General features: G+C 56.9%; 4 protein-coding genes across 4 annotated transcripts; 2 read left to right on the top strand and 2 right to left on the bottom strand.

Moving 5' to 3' along the window:
* Nucleotides 1-1,219: 1,219 nt before the first annotated feature.
* On the bottom strand, nt 1,220-2,926 carry CMQ_6349 (d-3-phosphoglycerate dehydrogenase; the record flags this gene model as incomplete). Its single annotated transcript, XM_014315414.1, has 5 exons — nt 1,220-1,248; nt 1,305-1,386; nt 1,456-1,557; nt 1,624-1,733; nt 1,801-2,926. The coding sequence occupies 5 exons, from the start codon at nt 2,924-2,926 to the stop codon at nt 1,220-1,222; spliced, it is 1,449 nt and encodes a 482-aa protein (XP_014170889.1).
* A 1,315-nt stretch (nt 2,927-4,241) lies between these two features.
* On the bottom strand, nt 4,242-5,749 carry CMQ_6358 (nucleosome assembly protein; the record flags this gene model as incomplete). Its single annotated transcript, XM_014315423.1, has 4 exons — nt 4,242-4,582; nt 4,642-5,364; nt 5,535-5,614; nt 5,706-5,749. The coding sequence occupies 4 exons, from the start codon at nt 5,747-5,749 to the stop codon at nt 4,242-4,244; spliced, it is 1,188 nt and encodes a 395-aa protein (XP_014170898.1).
* Nucleotides 5,750-7,065: 1,316 nt separating this feature from the next.
* CMQ_6025 (p-type ATPase) lies at nt 7,066-11,747 on the top strand (the record flags this gene model as incomplete). The annotated part of the gene is made up of 6 exons (XM_014315090.1): nt 7,066-7,200; nt 7,257-10,307; nt 10,370-10,504; nt 10,554-10,956; nt 11,009-11,308; nt 11,464-11,747. The coding sequence occupies 6 exons, from the start codon at nt 7,066-7,068 to the stop codon at nt 11,745-11,747; spliced, it is 4,308 nt and encodes a 1,435-aa protein (XP_014170565.1).
* Nucleotides 11,748-13,113: 1,366 nt separating this feature from the next.
* Nucleotides 13,114-15,228, top strand: CMQ_5943 (serine/threonine-protein kinase bur1; the record flags this gene model as incomplete). Its single annotated transcript, XM_014315008.1, has 6 exons — nt 13,114-13,253; nt 13,326-13,407; nt 13,470-13,572; nt 13,633-14,029; nt 14,090-14,281; nt 14,337-15,228. 6 exons carry the CDS (start codon nt 13,114-13,116, stop codon nt 15,226-15,228), a joined length of 1,806 nt encoding a protein of 601 aa, XP_014170483.1.
* Between the last annotated feature and the right edge of the window lie 566 nt (nt 15,229-15,794).

The raw sequence follows: 15,794 nt of genomic DNA on the forward strand, positions 1-15,794 counted from the left end.
GCTCTACGGAGTATTCCCTACCAGAAAGAGGGGCGATCCTGCCGCCAAATGCATGTACACGGTAAAAATCGCTCTTAATGTCTACGGGGTATGTACTATACCGGATATTAGACTAACAGGGATGTAAGGATTCCACATGCTCCCGCCATCGCCGTATGGCAGTTCAGCCACACGACCACGCGTGTCGGGACTTGCGCATACGTGTTGCCTTCACGCTGCCTGACTGCAGGTACGCAGACCATTTGATACGCTGCGGCTTCGTACCGGGTTCCACTGCCGGTATAGAATGCAGGAATACCCAATGCTGCAGATGGTCAAAGGCATCAGTGCAACACATCTATAAGCATATCCGGTCCTCTTAAATGCATTTATCGAATACGCCGTATCTTGCGCTTCGTATAAGACAAGTGGCGTGAAATATGGCTTTTTTTCCAGGTTCCGTACTCTGTACTTCGTACGGAGTACACGTTTGGCCAGCCCCCTATTTAGGCCACCTTACTTTAAGTGGTTCTCAGAATCGAAACATGCAAACTACTGCTTAAACCGCCCCAAGCTTGGGTTGACAAGCGGTGAAACAGGGGTATAGTCGGACGGAAATCCTGTTCGGAGTACAAGTTCCCAAAACTCCTTCAACTTGCCTTCAGCTCCGGTCCGGGCAAGCTTGCTGCCTTTTTAGTCAATTTACGTTCTTTTTCGTCTTTCGCAATTTCGGGCCAGCTTATGGTGGAGTATCGCTTCGGATCTCCCCTTGTCTCCATTGTGCAATCTACTCGTACCAGGAAGAGTGACTAGGCAAGGCAATGGTCGTTTCAAGACAGGGGCGTCGGAAAATACCAGTGCCAACAGTAAGGTTAAACGGTGAAGAAACAGCCGCGGATGGTTCAGTCACAACTCGTCGCCGACACCGCCATAAGTGAAAAAGCATTGCTCCATTTTCTTCACCGCCTATCCACTACGCTGTCCATTGTTGAATATCTGTACCTACTAAAAAAAAGGAAAACACCGCATTCACCGTAGGCCCTGTACGGAGTACATGTAGCTAGTTTTTGTTTGTCCATCCATGTTGAAAGATTGAAGACCAGTCCAAATGCAAAAACAAGACGCCTTTCATATTATTTATATCCTTTTCTTTATCCCGATATGGTTAAAGAGTTCCCTGTGTTGTTTGCCCCGCCATGCTGGGAGATGAGTGCCGCAATGCATGAGCCGGCACAAATCCCTAATAAAGCACCCGCGTCAAGATGCGGGCTTCGTTGCGTTAGTACTCTGCCCAACCTCATAGCGCGTTTTGGGGGTCGACTTACAGCTGAGAGCTTCCAGATTGTCGGTGATCTCCTTTAGGTCGCTGGGCTTGACGTCACTGATGTCGGCCATCAGGTATGCGGTCTGATGAGAGTATGGTTAGCACCACTAATACAAGGGCCGAGGTAACGTAGTTGAGCTGAAAAGACTTACATCGCCCTTGCTGTCGGTGATCTGCTTGTCGACGTTGTGGTTGCCTAGAATTTCGTTGACACGGCGCAAAACACCCGGCACGTTGCGATGGACGTAGATAACCTAAGGAGAAGGGGGTAGTTAGCACAGGCAAACCTGTCGATATAGGACGTCAGTCGTCAGACATACCCGGGCGTGGTTTGGCTCGTCGAGCGTCAGCGAGCGCATGTTCACCTCCGGCAGGTTGACGCTGCCGAGGGTGACGCCCTGGTTGATGTACCGCACAAGAGCATCGCCGACTGCAAGGAAAGTTAGCGTAGTTCTCGACACAGGCACCAAACCACACAGTCTCTGAATGTCTCTCACCTTCGACACCGATCGCCCGCTGGGCCTCCTCCGTGCTGCCGCCAATGTGCGGCGTCAAGATGACGTTCTTGAGTCCGCGCAGCTGGTCACCAAAGTCGGGGTTCAGCTTGCCGTTAAAGTAGTCGCCGTTGGCGGCGGGCTCCTGGGGGTAGACGTCTAAGCCGGCGCCGGCTAGCTTGCCAGAGCGCAGGGCCTCGACGAGGGCGGGAATGTCGACAACGGTGCCGCGGCTGGCGTTGAGCAGGTAGGCGCCCTTCTTCATCTGGGCCAGCTGGGCGGGCCCGATCATGTTGCGGGTATCCGCGGTCGCAGGCACGTGCAGGGTGACAAAGTCGGCCTCGCCAAGCAGGTCGGCGAGAGTGGGCACCTGGCGGGCCTTGCCAAGGGCCATCAGGGTGACGATGTCGTAGTAGATGACGGACATGCCCATAGACTCGGCCAAGACGGACAGCTGCGAGCCGATGTGGCCGTAGCCGACAATGCCCAGGGTCTTGCCGCGGATCTCCCAGCAGCGACTGCTCACCTTGTTCCAGGTGCCGCGGTGCATTTCGGAAGAGCGGTCGCTCAGCTGGCGCGCCAGGATGATGATCCAGCCGATCATCAGCTCGGCCACGGAGCGCGAGTTGGCAAAGGGCGAGTTAAAGACGGCGATGCCGTTGCGGGCGGCATAGTCGAGGTCGACTTGGTTGGTGCCGATGCAGAAGCAGCCGACAACGAGCAGATGCTTGGCCTCCCGCAACACCTTCTCCGTAAGCCGCGTCTTGGAGCGGATGCCGATGACATGCACATCGCGGATCTTGGCAATCAGCTCATCCTCGGACAGAGACGTCTTGAGGTGCTCCACCTGGTATCCCTGCTGCACCAGGATGTCACGTCCGCTCTCGTTGACGTTCTCGAGCAGCAAAATCTTGATGTCCGTCGTGTTAAACGGCTTGAGAGGCTTCACCACGCCGCCGGTGGTCGCTGGTGACCCTGCGCCCGCACCGAAGCTGCCCGGCACATAGCCGCCGAAGCTGGAGGGAGGGGAGTGGAACGTGGCCGTGGGCGAGGTCGACACGATCCGGTTGTTGTCCACAGAGGTGGTCACGGCACCCGGCCGCCTGGCAATGTCTTGGGCTGAACTCATTGTGCGTTTGCGTGTGGGTGTAGATGATGGGCCAATGGGCAACTTTCAGGTGTCAGAACAGAGCCTACGGGTGAGATAGGTATAGAAGCTCAATCGGACAGTTGATTTTATGTTTGCAAAGCGTTGGCCCCAGTAGAAAGGGAGAGCGAAGACAGTTGTGATGTCAATGACACGGGTTTTTAAAGCGAATCATGAAAATGCTACGGCGGGGCCTCATGCCTGTCCTTTGACTCACACCTAATACACAGTCCGCTGTCGCTAGAGAATCTTACTGTATGAGTACCAGTTTCAGTGCCCCGACGTTCGGAACGCTCCTGCTGTCCAGCCTAGAACGCCAATGAAAAATTTTCGCTCTTTTGCCCGCCAAAACCGTTTCGAGCAATGGTGGCACCAGCTATACAGCACCTGTAATATCTTTCGACTAGTAACGGAGCAAAGAAGCGCCAAAACTGACACCCGTTTCTCTGACTAAGATGCTTCCGACCACCTCATAGCTTTACCAGTAGTAGCTGCATGTGTTGCAATTTTGCCAGGTCGGCGCACCGGGCCCGTGATCAAAAGAGTCGACCTGTCACTTCTAACCCTGGTGCTGCCGCCCGTGCTCCTGGGAGGTCGGACCATTTCAAGTGCCAACTCAGAGAAACGTTGGTGCGCAGATCTTCAGCCTCACGAGCTTGCAACCAATGCAACCATCCTCAACAGCATGCGGAGAATGCCGGGACGGACGACAAACGGCAAGCGAATTGGCAAATGAGAGGAGATGGGATGACAAAGTAGAAAATAGACGAAATAGACAATATCCTGATTACAACAATGGCAGAGATTGAAGCAGGTTGTACGTTGCGTGGAAATCGAGTCAAGTTGAGATAAATATGCCCCATAGTCAAACCCACGATCCCCCTTTCTTCTTGTCACACAGTGGCCTCGACCAGTTTTTTATCTCGCAGATTATAACCTCGCATCACATTGCGGCTCGAACTGGCAGCTCCGCAGATGGCATGCCCGAGTGTGGCAAAGTGCAAACAAAAGAACAGGAGGAGAGAACGGAGGAGTGTATTCGGAGGGACTGCGCCAGCCGCGAAAGAGATGTCTGTGTCTCAGTGTCGCACAGCATTCCGTCCCTCTGACCCCTCTCTACCCCCCCATTGAGAAAACCGGAACCGAGAAAGCCAAAGGGCCAAGGGAGACGGTTATAAAGGGGAAAGAGCATTGCCCTGCCGTCTAGCTCTGCTTGCACTCAGCAGCCTCCTGCTTCGGCTTCGATGCGTCGTCCTGTAGGAGAAACGTATGTCAGCATGTCTCGGCAGCCTGGGACTCATGTGAGCTGAGCACCTACATCGTCGTCATCGGACTCGTCCTCGTCGTCATGGTCCTCGCTCAGATCATCGTCCTCATCCTCCTCCTCGTCAAACTCATCCTCAATGTCGTCCTCGTCCATCTCCTCAAAGGCGAGTGCCTCGCCCGTAAACCAGTCGATGGCACGCGGGATCAGCTTCTCCTTGATGTCCTCACCAAGCTGGTAGTCAAGCTCCAGACGGTCCTCGATATCCGAAGCGGCATCATCCTCCTCGTCTGCGGGCGGCTTGGGCGGCGAGAAGAAGTTGAAGAATGACTCGGTGGGGACGGTCTTCTTAACGATGCGGGTTTGTTTTGTGTCTGTGTATCTGGTCAGCATGCAACGGGCTCTCTCCCGTAACGGCGACCGCAACACTCACTCTTGTTGCGCTGCTTCTTCTGCTCGATGCGGACGGTCAGGTCCTTATCCGCCTTCCAGTTGATCTTATCGCCCTCAGCGTGGTCGTAGATGAAGTCACCGCCGTAGCCCGACTCGTTTTGATAGAAATATGTCTTGGAGATGGTCTTGTTGGTAAAGTAGTCGTTCTCGGAAAACTCAAAGATCAGGCGGAAGCCCGGCTTGTCGAGGTACTCCATCCGAATGTCGGTAAGATGCTTGAGTGCACCCTCATCGCGGTCGGTGATCATCTCGGCCAGCGACACCTGGTTCTTCATGGCGGACAGCCAGAACTCAGGAATGCCAGAGATAGTTTCTGAGGACTCGGCTGCGGCCTCGGTAGCCTTATCGGCCTTTTCAGTCTCCTCCTCATCCTCGTCCTCATCCTCTTCACCAGCGGCCACCTCATCCTCGGTCGGCTCGTTGCCACCGTTGATAATGGTGGCGCGCTTCTCGTACAGCGGGGTAAACTTTGCAAAGTATTTCTTCTCTAGCTGCAGGACCTCTTCCTGGAACTCGGCCTCCAGCTTCGAGTGCTGCTTCTGGATGCCCTTCAGGCCGGCGACACGACGCTTTACTTGGGGGGGAAGTGACTCGATGTAGCCGGACGACCGACCGACAAGGCTGCCGAGCTTGCCCTGGATCATGTGAACGAGCCGAGGGTTCTGCGCGAAGAGAGAAGCGGCAGCGGCGATATCAACCGTCTCTGTAAGTAGGGGTTAGTTTCAGCTGGGCGAGCACCGGGTCGCGATCCTCAAGTCCGGGGACCATGACAACGGCGCGGACATGGTGCACACGCTGTGTCCGCGCCGTGTACCAGGCACCATGGAGAATGGAATATGGAGAATGAAAAATGCGAGTGCGCGGGGGACTGACCCTCGGAGATGCTGGCAACACCAGGCTGCTGGGCGTGAGACGAGATGGGGGCATTGTTGGCGGGGGTGTTCTGCGGTGTCCTGGAACGGGCTGGTCAGATAAGATGTGCATGGGATAAAATATGCACGCAAGAGTAGAAACAAGAAATATCAAACGATGACAGCGACGTACGGGGCGGTTGGGTCAGGCCGCTTGTTGCGGATAGGCTCGGCCATGGTTGGCGAAGAACTGGAGTAGGCGGTGACAAAGAGGGGACGGGGTAATAAAGAGACGACGAGGTCACAGGCGTCGATGAGGAGAGACGCGGTCGGCCGTAAACGATCGAGTAGGGAGGAAAGAACGGGGTAGATGTGACAGGTTGAAGGGGGGAGAGTGCAGGTGAGAACAGGGAGAAATAGGTTGGGAGAACAATAAGTATTGGGATGTGGCGGCGGGGTCGAGATTTCTTACGGACAGGTAAATTTTTGCTGGGCGGTGGGAGAGGGTGGACACGGCAGTGTTTGGTTGACTTGGCTATATGCTTTTTTTTTCCCTTGACGGTCGCCGCCACTTTGGCTCATCCCCTCCCAATTTGCAGTGTTGGGCAGCCGTTATTGGTTAGTTCACGTTCGCGGCCCGCTTTTCGTCTTTTTCATCACTTTCCACCCCGTCCCTTGGCCATTATTTTTAATCAGCTTTGCGATTTCTGCTATTGTAGGATAATTGAGATGGGAGTTCTTGATCCGGTAGTCCTTCTCGTCTGTACGTTTACATGAGTTGATTCTCCGGTGCCTGCAGTATCGACATCTCCGGTGCCTGCAGTATCGACAATGAAGGAATCGTCTGGCCAGGGCAGACAGCCCGGGATACCACATCGGAATCAGAGCTGTCTGTCTTGGATATAAGAGTAATAAAGAGAACGCACATGCACCAGCTGATCGGTAACAACTGCCCAATCTGTTGCAGGTGCGCCAGGGCTCTACTTGTGCAAAAAAGCGCTCATCTTGCCTAGACGCTTTATAATATGTATTAAACGTTCTGTGATATGTGGTTTATTGGTAAGCTTCCTCGGTAGGGGTGCTGTGGTTGATGCTGGATAAGCGTTTATAGTGCACTTATAGCGTGGGCTTTGGCGAGCTTACGACAGAAGCCCCCACCAAAGCCTTCTGCTGTGGCTCCCCACTCTCCCCCCCAAAGAATCCTCGGCCGAAAGCGTAAATACAGTGGATCGGCGGCGATTTCGTCTAGATCCCGTGATTCGAACGCCGCTGTTATCTCTGAAAGATATCGTCCTCCCAGACATCACGTCTGAGAAATTTAACAGACGCACCCACCGTGGCAGCCAAGCCCAGACGCGCGACGCCGCAAGACCACACTTTCCTGCTGCACGAGTTTTGTCGTCATGGCCCACTGCTAGCAGATGCAGACCGCTTCTGCTTCTTCGACTGAAGCTGATCGATCACATACTGGAAATTGATGCGCCAGACACGATCTGCCGCCATTGCCTCTCCGCCTGGCCAAATCTAGCGCCGCTTTAGGTGCACTCACAACCATGCACGCCGAGGATGGAGACTTCAGAGAGCTAGAGACACGCTCTGAGAGAAACGGGCCACCGGGGCTCTATCGACTTGACTCGAACCAGAGCAGCGCCAGTGTCTTTGAGGATGTAGAGATGGCAAATGACCAGGTACGTTTAAGATCAGTTGTTGTAGCGGGTCTGTCCCCATCGGCTAATGACTTCAGCTGTATTCGGGCCCGATGGCGGAGAGCCTCCCGAGCAGCATTGCGGCCTTCTCGCACCGGCGGTCTCGCGCAGACTCAACGACCAGCTTTGCGTACTACACGGACGACGACGAAGAGCGTGATCGTATCCGCCATCCGGCTGCTGCTGACAACGAGGATGATGACGTGTCCGTGTTTGAGGAGGCCGAAGGGCTGCTTGTCGGATCGTACGTGTCGTACGACCACCGGGGAGTGCGCTACCACCAAGACAGAGAGGACGACGAGGCTTATCGGGACGAGGACGACGAGAGACACGGCAGAGATGACGAATCGGAAGGAGAAGAGGATGAGACAGAGGAAATGGACCGGGCCAGTGCAGAAAACGTTGGGCTGCTTCACCGGCGATCGTCGACGCACTCACGGGCCTCTGTGCATAGCAATCTGCTGCGGCGGCGAAACAGCATGACGACGGAGGGTGGCAGCGAGTATGGCGGCGGACGGGTCAGCCAGAAGACGTACATCGTGACAGAGGACCTGTACCTGGTGATCGCCGGGTTCCAGACCAGCCGGAGGGGGCAGACAGCATACATGGCCCTGTGTGTGGCCAGTCTCGGACTGGCCTGGCTCCTGTTCCGATGGCTGCCGAGATGGCATGTCTGGATGGTTGGGCGGGCGTGTGAACTACGAGAATGCACATGGGTGGTGGTGGAGAACCAGTGGAACGAAATGGCGATCCTGAATGTGCGCAGCACGCCGTACGGGCGGCCGCAGTCGACGGTGTTTGGTGCGGCGACATACGCAGCCCAGGCGAGAAAGCTGGCGTCGTTTCGGGCAGGCAACGACTATGACGACGAAGCAGATCCGGATCCGGACCCGCTACTGCAGCAGCTGCGTGTGCTTGACTACCGATACGTGCGGTTCTTCTACCACCCGCAGCGCGACAAATTTGTGGTGTCGAGCGGGTGGAAAGACCCCAGCTGGCAGGACGTGCGGAAGATTCAGACGGGCATTGACGGCGACGAGAAGAATCTGCGCGAGGTGGTGTTCGGGTCGAATCTGATTGACATTGCGCAGAAGTCGACGATGCAGCTGCTGGTGGACGAGGTGTTCCACCCGTTCTATGTGTTCCAAATTGCGAGCCTGGTGTTGTGGTCGCTGGACGAGTACTACTACTATGCGGTGGCCATCTTCCTGATGTCGTTTGGCAGCATCACGACGACACTGGTGGAGACCAAGGCGACGATGCGGCGGCTGCGCGACGTGTCGCGGTTCGAGTGCGACGTGCGTGTGCTGCGCAATGGTTTCTGGCGGACGATCGTGTCGGGCGACCTCGTTCCGGGCGATGTCTACGAGCTTAGTGATCCGGGGCTCTCGCAGCTGCCCAGCGACAGCCTGCTGCTCAGCGGCGACTGCATCGTCAACGAGAGCATGTTGACGGGCGAGTCGGTGCCGGTGTCCAAGACGCCCATGACGGCCACAGTGCTGCAGACGCTCGACCTGGCCGCACCGACCGTCCAGCCTGAGACGGCCCGGCACTTTCTTTTCTGCGGAACCAAGATCATTCGAGCACGGCGTCCACAGCGGGATGCGGGAGCACGTGATGGAACACGTGACCTGACGAATGGTATCGGAAACGGGAACGGAACCGAGGACGAGGACGCGGCGGTCGCACTGGCTCTGGTGGTGCGTACCGGCTTCAATACGACCAAGGGAGCGCTGGTGCGATCGATGCTGTTCCCGAAGCCGTCGGGCTTCAAGTTCTACCGCGACTCGTTCCGCTACATTGCGGTGATGGGAGGCATCGCGCTGCTAGGCTTCGTGGCGTCGTTTGCCAACTTTGTGCGACTGGGATTGGCGTGGCACTTGATTTTGGTGCGGGCGCTGGACCTGATTACGATTGTGGTGCCGCCGGCACTGCCAGCAACGCTGACGATCGGTACGAACTTCGCGCTCAGCCGGCTGCGGGCACGACAGATCTTCTGCATCAGTCCGCAACGCGTCAACGTAGGCGGCAAGCTAGACCTGATGTGCTTTGACAAGACAGGCACGCTGACAGAGGACGGTCTGGACGTGCTGGGTGTGCGAGTGGTGGACCGCAAGGCCAACCGGTTCGGCAGCCTGATCACGGACGCAGCAGCACTGGTGCCGGCTCACCAGCCGATGGGAGGACCAGGCGATGTGGGCGGTACCGGTGATGACGAAAGCCGACGGGCAGCGCTGTTCACGATGGCGACATGCCACTCGCTGCGAAGCGTGGACGACGAGCTAATGGGTGATCCGCTGGACCTCAAGATGTTTGCCTTTACCGGCTGGGCCTTTGAGGAGGGTACTGGCGGCGGAGGCGGGGGAGGAGGGGTCGAGTTGCGAGAGCAGGGCGGAAACAACGACGAGGACCAACAGCAGGGCGGACTGGCACCATCAGTGGCACGGCCGCCGGCCGAGTGGGTGTACGACCTGGACACACGGCCTCCGGCAAGACAAAACTCCGCCTCACGGACCAAGACGCCGTTTGAGCTGGGCGTGGTGCGTTCGTTTGAGTTTGCATCGCAGCTACGGCGAGCCAGCGTGATCGTGCGGGCGTTTGGGCAGAAGAGCGGCGACGTGTACGTCAAGGGGGCACCGGAGTGCATGCGCGAGATCTGCCGGGCCGAGAGCCTGCCGGCAGACTACGACGAGCTGCTGGCGTCGTACACGCACAAGGGCTACCGGGTGATCGGCTGTGCGGCCAAGAATCTGCCACGGCTCAGTTGGGTGCGGGCGCAGAAGATGGCGCGTCACGAGGCCGAGGCCGGGCTGGACTTTGTGGGCTTCATCGTGTTTGAGAACAAGCTGAAACCGACGACGACAGCGGTGCTAGACGAGCTGCGGGAGGCCGATATCGGCACCGTCATGGTGACGGGTGACAACATCCTGACAGCCATCAGCGTGGCGCGTGAGTGTCGGCTGGTCAGCCGGACGGCCCATTGCTTTGTGCCGCGTTTTGTTCAGGGACATGCACAGGACCCCAACGCGGAGCTGCAGTGGGAGAGCATCGATGACAGCATCTACCGGTTGGACCCGCGGACGTTGTTGGTGAGTGCTGTGTTGGAAGTGTTGGAGAGTCTTGGGCGACCTTGTTTGCTGACCATCTCCAGCCACTGCCTGCTCCTCCCGCAGGTGATGCTTCTCTGCCGTATGCCATCTCGGACCTGCGCAACTATTCCGTTGCCGTCAGCGGCGACGTCTTTCGCTGGATTGTCGACTTTGCGCCCGAGGAGGTGCTCAAGAGGGTTGGTCCTCCCTTTTCCTTTCTCTCCAATTCGCCACTGACACTCCCAGATGCTCGTTGTCGGCAAGATCTACGCCCGCATGTCGCCCGACGAGAAGCACGAGCTGGTCGAGAAGCTGCAGAGCATCGACTACTGCTGCGGCTTCTGCGGCGACGGCGCCAACGACTGCGGCGCCCTCAAGGCGGCTGATGTCGGCATCTCGTTGTCCGAGGCCGAGGCCTCTGTCGCTGCGCCCTTTACGTCGCGCGTCTTCGACATCTGCTGCGTGCCCGAGGTTATCCGTGAGGGTCGCGCTGCCTTGGTTACCAGCTTCAGCTGCTTTAAATACATGAGCATCTACTCGGCCATCCAGTTCACCTCTGTCAGCTTTCTCTACGCCTCGGCCTCCAACCTGGGTGACTTTCAGTTCCTGTTCATCGACCTGGCCCTCATCCTGCCGATTGCCGTGTTCAGTACGTGTCTGCCTTGTCTTGTCTGACTGTCTGCCGTCGCTAACCCATACAGTGAGCTGGGCCGGTCCGTTCCCTGAGCTGGGCAAGAAACGCCCGACGGCCGACTTGGTGTCACGCAAGGTCCTGACACCACTGCTCGGCCTCATGGCCATCTCGGTCGTCATCCAGACCATCGCCTTTGTGACCGTGCGCCAGCAGCCGTGGTTCGTGCCGCCCGTCGTCGATCCGGACAAGTCCAACATCAAAAACTCGGAGAATACGGCCCTGTTCCTGGTCTCGTGCTTCGAGTACATCTTCTCGGGCGTCGTGCTCAACGCCGGCCCACCCTTCCGCCAGAGCTTGTGGCGCAACTGTAGGTTCCACCCGCCTGCTTGCCTGCTTGCCTGCTTGCCTGCTTGCCTGCTTGCCTGCTTGCCTGCTTGCCTGCTTGCCTGCTTGCCTGCTTGCCTGCTTGCCTGCTTGCCTGCTTGCCTGCTTGCTGCTCTTTCGTCGCTGACTGTCTCTCAGGGCCGTTTGTCGCCACCATTGCTGTCACCCTGGCTGCCACCGGCTACATGGTGGTCAACCCGGTGCACTGGGTCAAAAAGGCGATGCAGCTGACCAAGATTAGCTGGAGCTTCAAGCTGGTCGTGTTGGGCCTTGGCCTGGCCTATCTCTTCGCTGCCAAGATAGCTGATGTCTGGGTGCTGCCAGCTGCGGCACGGCTGGTTGGGCGCGCCAAGCTGGCGCTGACCGGCCACCCAAAGAAACGGAAGGAGTACAAGCTGATCCTGGAGCGTATGCGGACATAGTCCGAGAGAAGGACTTGATAGACCTAGGCGCATAGATGCATGACCACGGGATATGATCTGGTGTTGGGGAGGCTGGAGCGACTATGGTGTCGGAGTTGCGTTGCGATCATGCTTTGGTTTATTATATGGGAATACAGCGTCTGTCTACGACGGGCATATGAAAGCCTTTCACATAGGCACTGACAGCATTGTCGTCGTGATGACTGTGGTCGCATCGTTGCAATAGAAGGTCTGATTTTGCGAGTCCACAACAACACGCCACATGTACAAAAGGAGCTCCCAATTCCCAAACTGCAAGTATGCCGGCCTTCTCATTCTATCTCGCCATGTCGTCTAGTGGTCCCATGGGTGCTTCCAGCCCATCAATGCCGGACCTGGTTCGACACAGTTAGTCGGGCGGGAAAACAGGGCAATAAACAGGGAAACAGGATAATCTCACCATCCTTCTTCGCTCTGTACATCAGCTATCGGCCCCGTGTCGGGGATTTGGTTAGCAGGCGGCCACACATACTCCTCTCTATGCCTTCTGCCCGAGATCGCTTACAAAGAACCACATGCTGGCGCCCAGGGCGGTCGCGCTGAACCGGTAGACAAACGGCACATGCGGCGTCGGCGGCTTGAAGTTGGCCATCTTGGCGTGGCAGGGTGCGAGCGAAACAAAGCTGCTTCTCTGGCCGTCGACTTTGTTAGCATCCGAAGTAAATTTTGCGTGGGTTGTCTGCCGGTCGCAGGGCGTGCGTTCGCCATCCGTTCTCACCAGTCAAAAGCGATGGAAGCCTCCCAGTGCGTCAGATGGAGAGTCGCCGCGGCAGTAGAGGTGGCAATGGCTGATCGAAGCCTCTCGGAGGGTAAGATGTTCGTCGTAATACCAGGACGCCTAAGACAAGCCGCTCGGATCGGAAGCGTGGGAGAAAATGCGGTCGCCTGACTAATGAGGCAGACATATGCACTGGCTGTGATTGGTCAGTTTCACACCTCATTATCAATGCAAAGTGGCCCGTGCCTGGGCACATGTGATTGGCTCGTCCAAATGTAACGCATCTTGCAGACTGCTATTGAACCTAACTACGGAGTATTTCTACAGTCATCAAGCGAACGCGCATTCGCGCTCGATATAATTTGCTCGCCCTCCCAGCTTTGTCGCGCCTCTTCTCATGGGTCCTTGGATCGCATCCCGACAGCCACCTCAGTTGATTGACGAAGGCCCGGCCTTTCGATCCTGTCTGCTGCCGACCGCTCTGAACGACGAAAAGCCAGATCTGGCACCGAACCTTCATACCGCACACCTCTCCTAGCCATCGAAACGAGCAAGCAGCCCCGCTTGGCCTTGGCCGTCCTGGCCGCCAGAGACTACCATCATATCGCGATGGGCGTTCCGATGGCGCCAGACCCGCCATCGCGGCAGCTACACGCGAATGCTCACATGCGACCGCAATCGAGCTACGAGGGCTGTTCCAGCATACGCGATTATGAGCTGCTGGGGAAGCTTGGCGAGGGCACGTTTGGGTGAGAGCTGACCTGGACCCTTCTTCTGATGCGGCCGGTGGCTACCGCTTGGCGAAGCTGACACCACTCCAGAGAAGTGTACAAAGCAAAGGCACGACGAAGTGGGAAAATGGTCGCCATGAAGAAAATCATCATGCACAATGAAAAGGACGGCGTTAGTAGCGTTCCCCCGTTTTTCTCAGCTTTCACCTGGCTCTCTGACACCTACCGCCCCAGTTTCCGATCACAGCACTGCGTGAGATCAAGCTGCTGAAACTGTTGTCCCACCCCAACGTGTTAAAGCTAGAGGACATGGCCGTCGAGCACCCTCACAAAGGCTGTACGTGCTTCTCCGGGTGAGGTGATCGCTGCAAGACAGCCGTGCTAATCGGGAGTCCAGCTGATAAACGGAAACGACCGATCATGTACATGGTCACGCCGTATATGGACCACGACCTTTCAGGACTGCTGGAAAACCCGTCGGTAAAGTTCTCGGAACCGCAGATCAAGTGCTACTTGATGCAGCTGCTCGAGGGCCTGCGGTATCTTCATGAGAACCACATCCTGCACCGCGACATGAAGGCTGCCAATCTGCTTATCAACAATCGCGGTATCCTCCAAATTGCCGATTTTGGTCTGGCCCGTCACTATGAAGGAGACGTGCCCCTGCCCGGCCGCGGTGGTGGTGAGGGCCGGCGTGAATACACCAGTCTGGTTGTCACTCGTTGGTATCGTCCACCGGAGCTTCTGCTGCAGCTGAAGCGGTACACCTCTGCTATTGATGTCTGGGGCGTGGGGTATGTTGTACCTCTGGTTTTTTGCACGAACCTTTGCTAATATTCTGTCTCCCGTCCCAGATGTGTGTTTGGAGAGATGCTTGTGGGCAAACCGATCCTAGCCGGCATCAGCGACAGTCACCAGTTAGAGATAATATGGGATCTTTGCGGCTCGCCAACAGAAGACAGCATGCCCGGGTGGAAGATGCTACCTGGCGCACAAGGCTTGACACCTCGGCTGCGGCCAAGCAACATTTCCATGCGGTTTAGCAAGTATGTGGCCGACCACCTGCTCGCACTCTTTGGCCATGACTGACAAGATGTACAGATACGGTCCTAGTGCGGTGTCATTGTTGACACAGCTGCTGAAGCTGGACTGGCGGTCACGTATCAACGCGATGGATGCGCTGCAGCACCCGTACTTCCGCACGGCGCCCTTCCCTGCAAGCCCGGGCGACATCCCGATGTTTGAGGAATCGCACGAACTCGATCGCCGGAAGTTTGACGACCGGAAAGCAGCCCTGCCCCCTGCTCCGAAAGGAGGAACGGTGGGCCGAGGGCATATGGAAGGTGCCAATGGACCCAACTCTGGCTTTGACGGCGACGGCTACGGGAGAAACGGGGCGAATGGCAACCACCGACATGGCCAGCCAGGATACGCGAACGAACGGGTTTCACGAGGTCCAGGTGGCGGGCCAATGCCTCCAAATGGCAATGGTGGTGGAGATGAAGGAGGTGTGCGACGGCCACCGTGGGCACGCGATCGTCAGCCGCACGGATTGCCGCCGAGGCCACCGCCACCGACAACCGGTGATCCTCTTGTCAACGGACGAGACAACCTCAACTATGGCGACGGATATCGTGACCGGGACCGTGACCGGGACCGCGATCGAGACCGTGACCGCGATCGAGACCGGAGCCGGAACGAGCGCTATGGGCCACCACCACGAAGCCGAGGGGGGCGAGACAATGACATGGACACGTACATACCGGTGGCACGAGGCTATCCGCGAGGAGACGGTGTCGCGGCGCGTGATGCCAACCGCGATGTCGCTCGTGATAGGCTACCACCGGCGCGAGAGGAGCGTCGACGACACGACGATCGGGATGAGCCGGCACGGCACACTGGACGAGACCGACATGATGGACCAGTGCGTCACAGCAGGAGCCGATCGCCCTTGCGTGAACGCGACAGAGACAGAGATGCTTATCGGAGGTAGTACATCCCAAGGGCACATCGCTGGCAAATGGGGTGGTAGTAGACATGGATCTCGGTGTACGGTGTACGGTGTACGAGTACGACGTACGGGCTGGCTTGTATCATGCAGTGGGTGTCTCGACACAAAGCAGGGGCTTGATTTTCATACCTACTTCTTCATCTTTTAGCTTTTTCCACCACTTGGGGCCTCGGAAGAATGAACAGGCATAAGATATCTTTATATCGTCGTTGATTACGCCTTGCTCGTGGCAAGATACACATTGCATGGTACTCCGTAGACTTGGTCAACTCTATGTAGTCTGTCAAAGGTCGAAGAGACAGGGAAACCAGCCCATCGCACGATATTGCACGGTAGCTCACGTTAGACGAAAATTCGCGAGCGATCGCATCAATTGGGCTCAAGCGAGATGTGTGCGCAACCAGACACGCCATGCTTTGTTTTCTCTTTGCAACTAGTCCACCCGCAGCTGTCGAGAAGCTATAGATAGTGTCCGTACTGTTGTGGTGTTGACGGCGGCTCGCCGGCTTGTTTCGTCCTCGACGAGCAGCGGGCCATGTTTCCAGGCG

Source organism: Grosmannia clavigera, assembly GCF_000143105.1.
Source record: "Grosmannia clavigera kw1407 unplaced genomic scaffold GCSC_167, whole genome shotgun sequence".
NCBI lineage: Eukaryota > Fungi > Ascomycota > Sordariomycetes > Ophiostomatales > Ophiostomataceae > Leptographium > Leptographium clavigerum.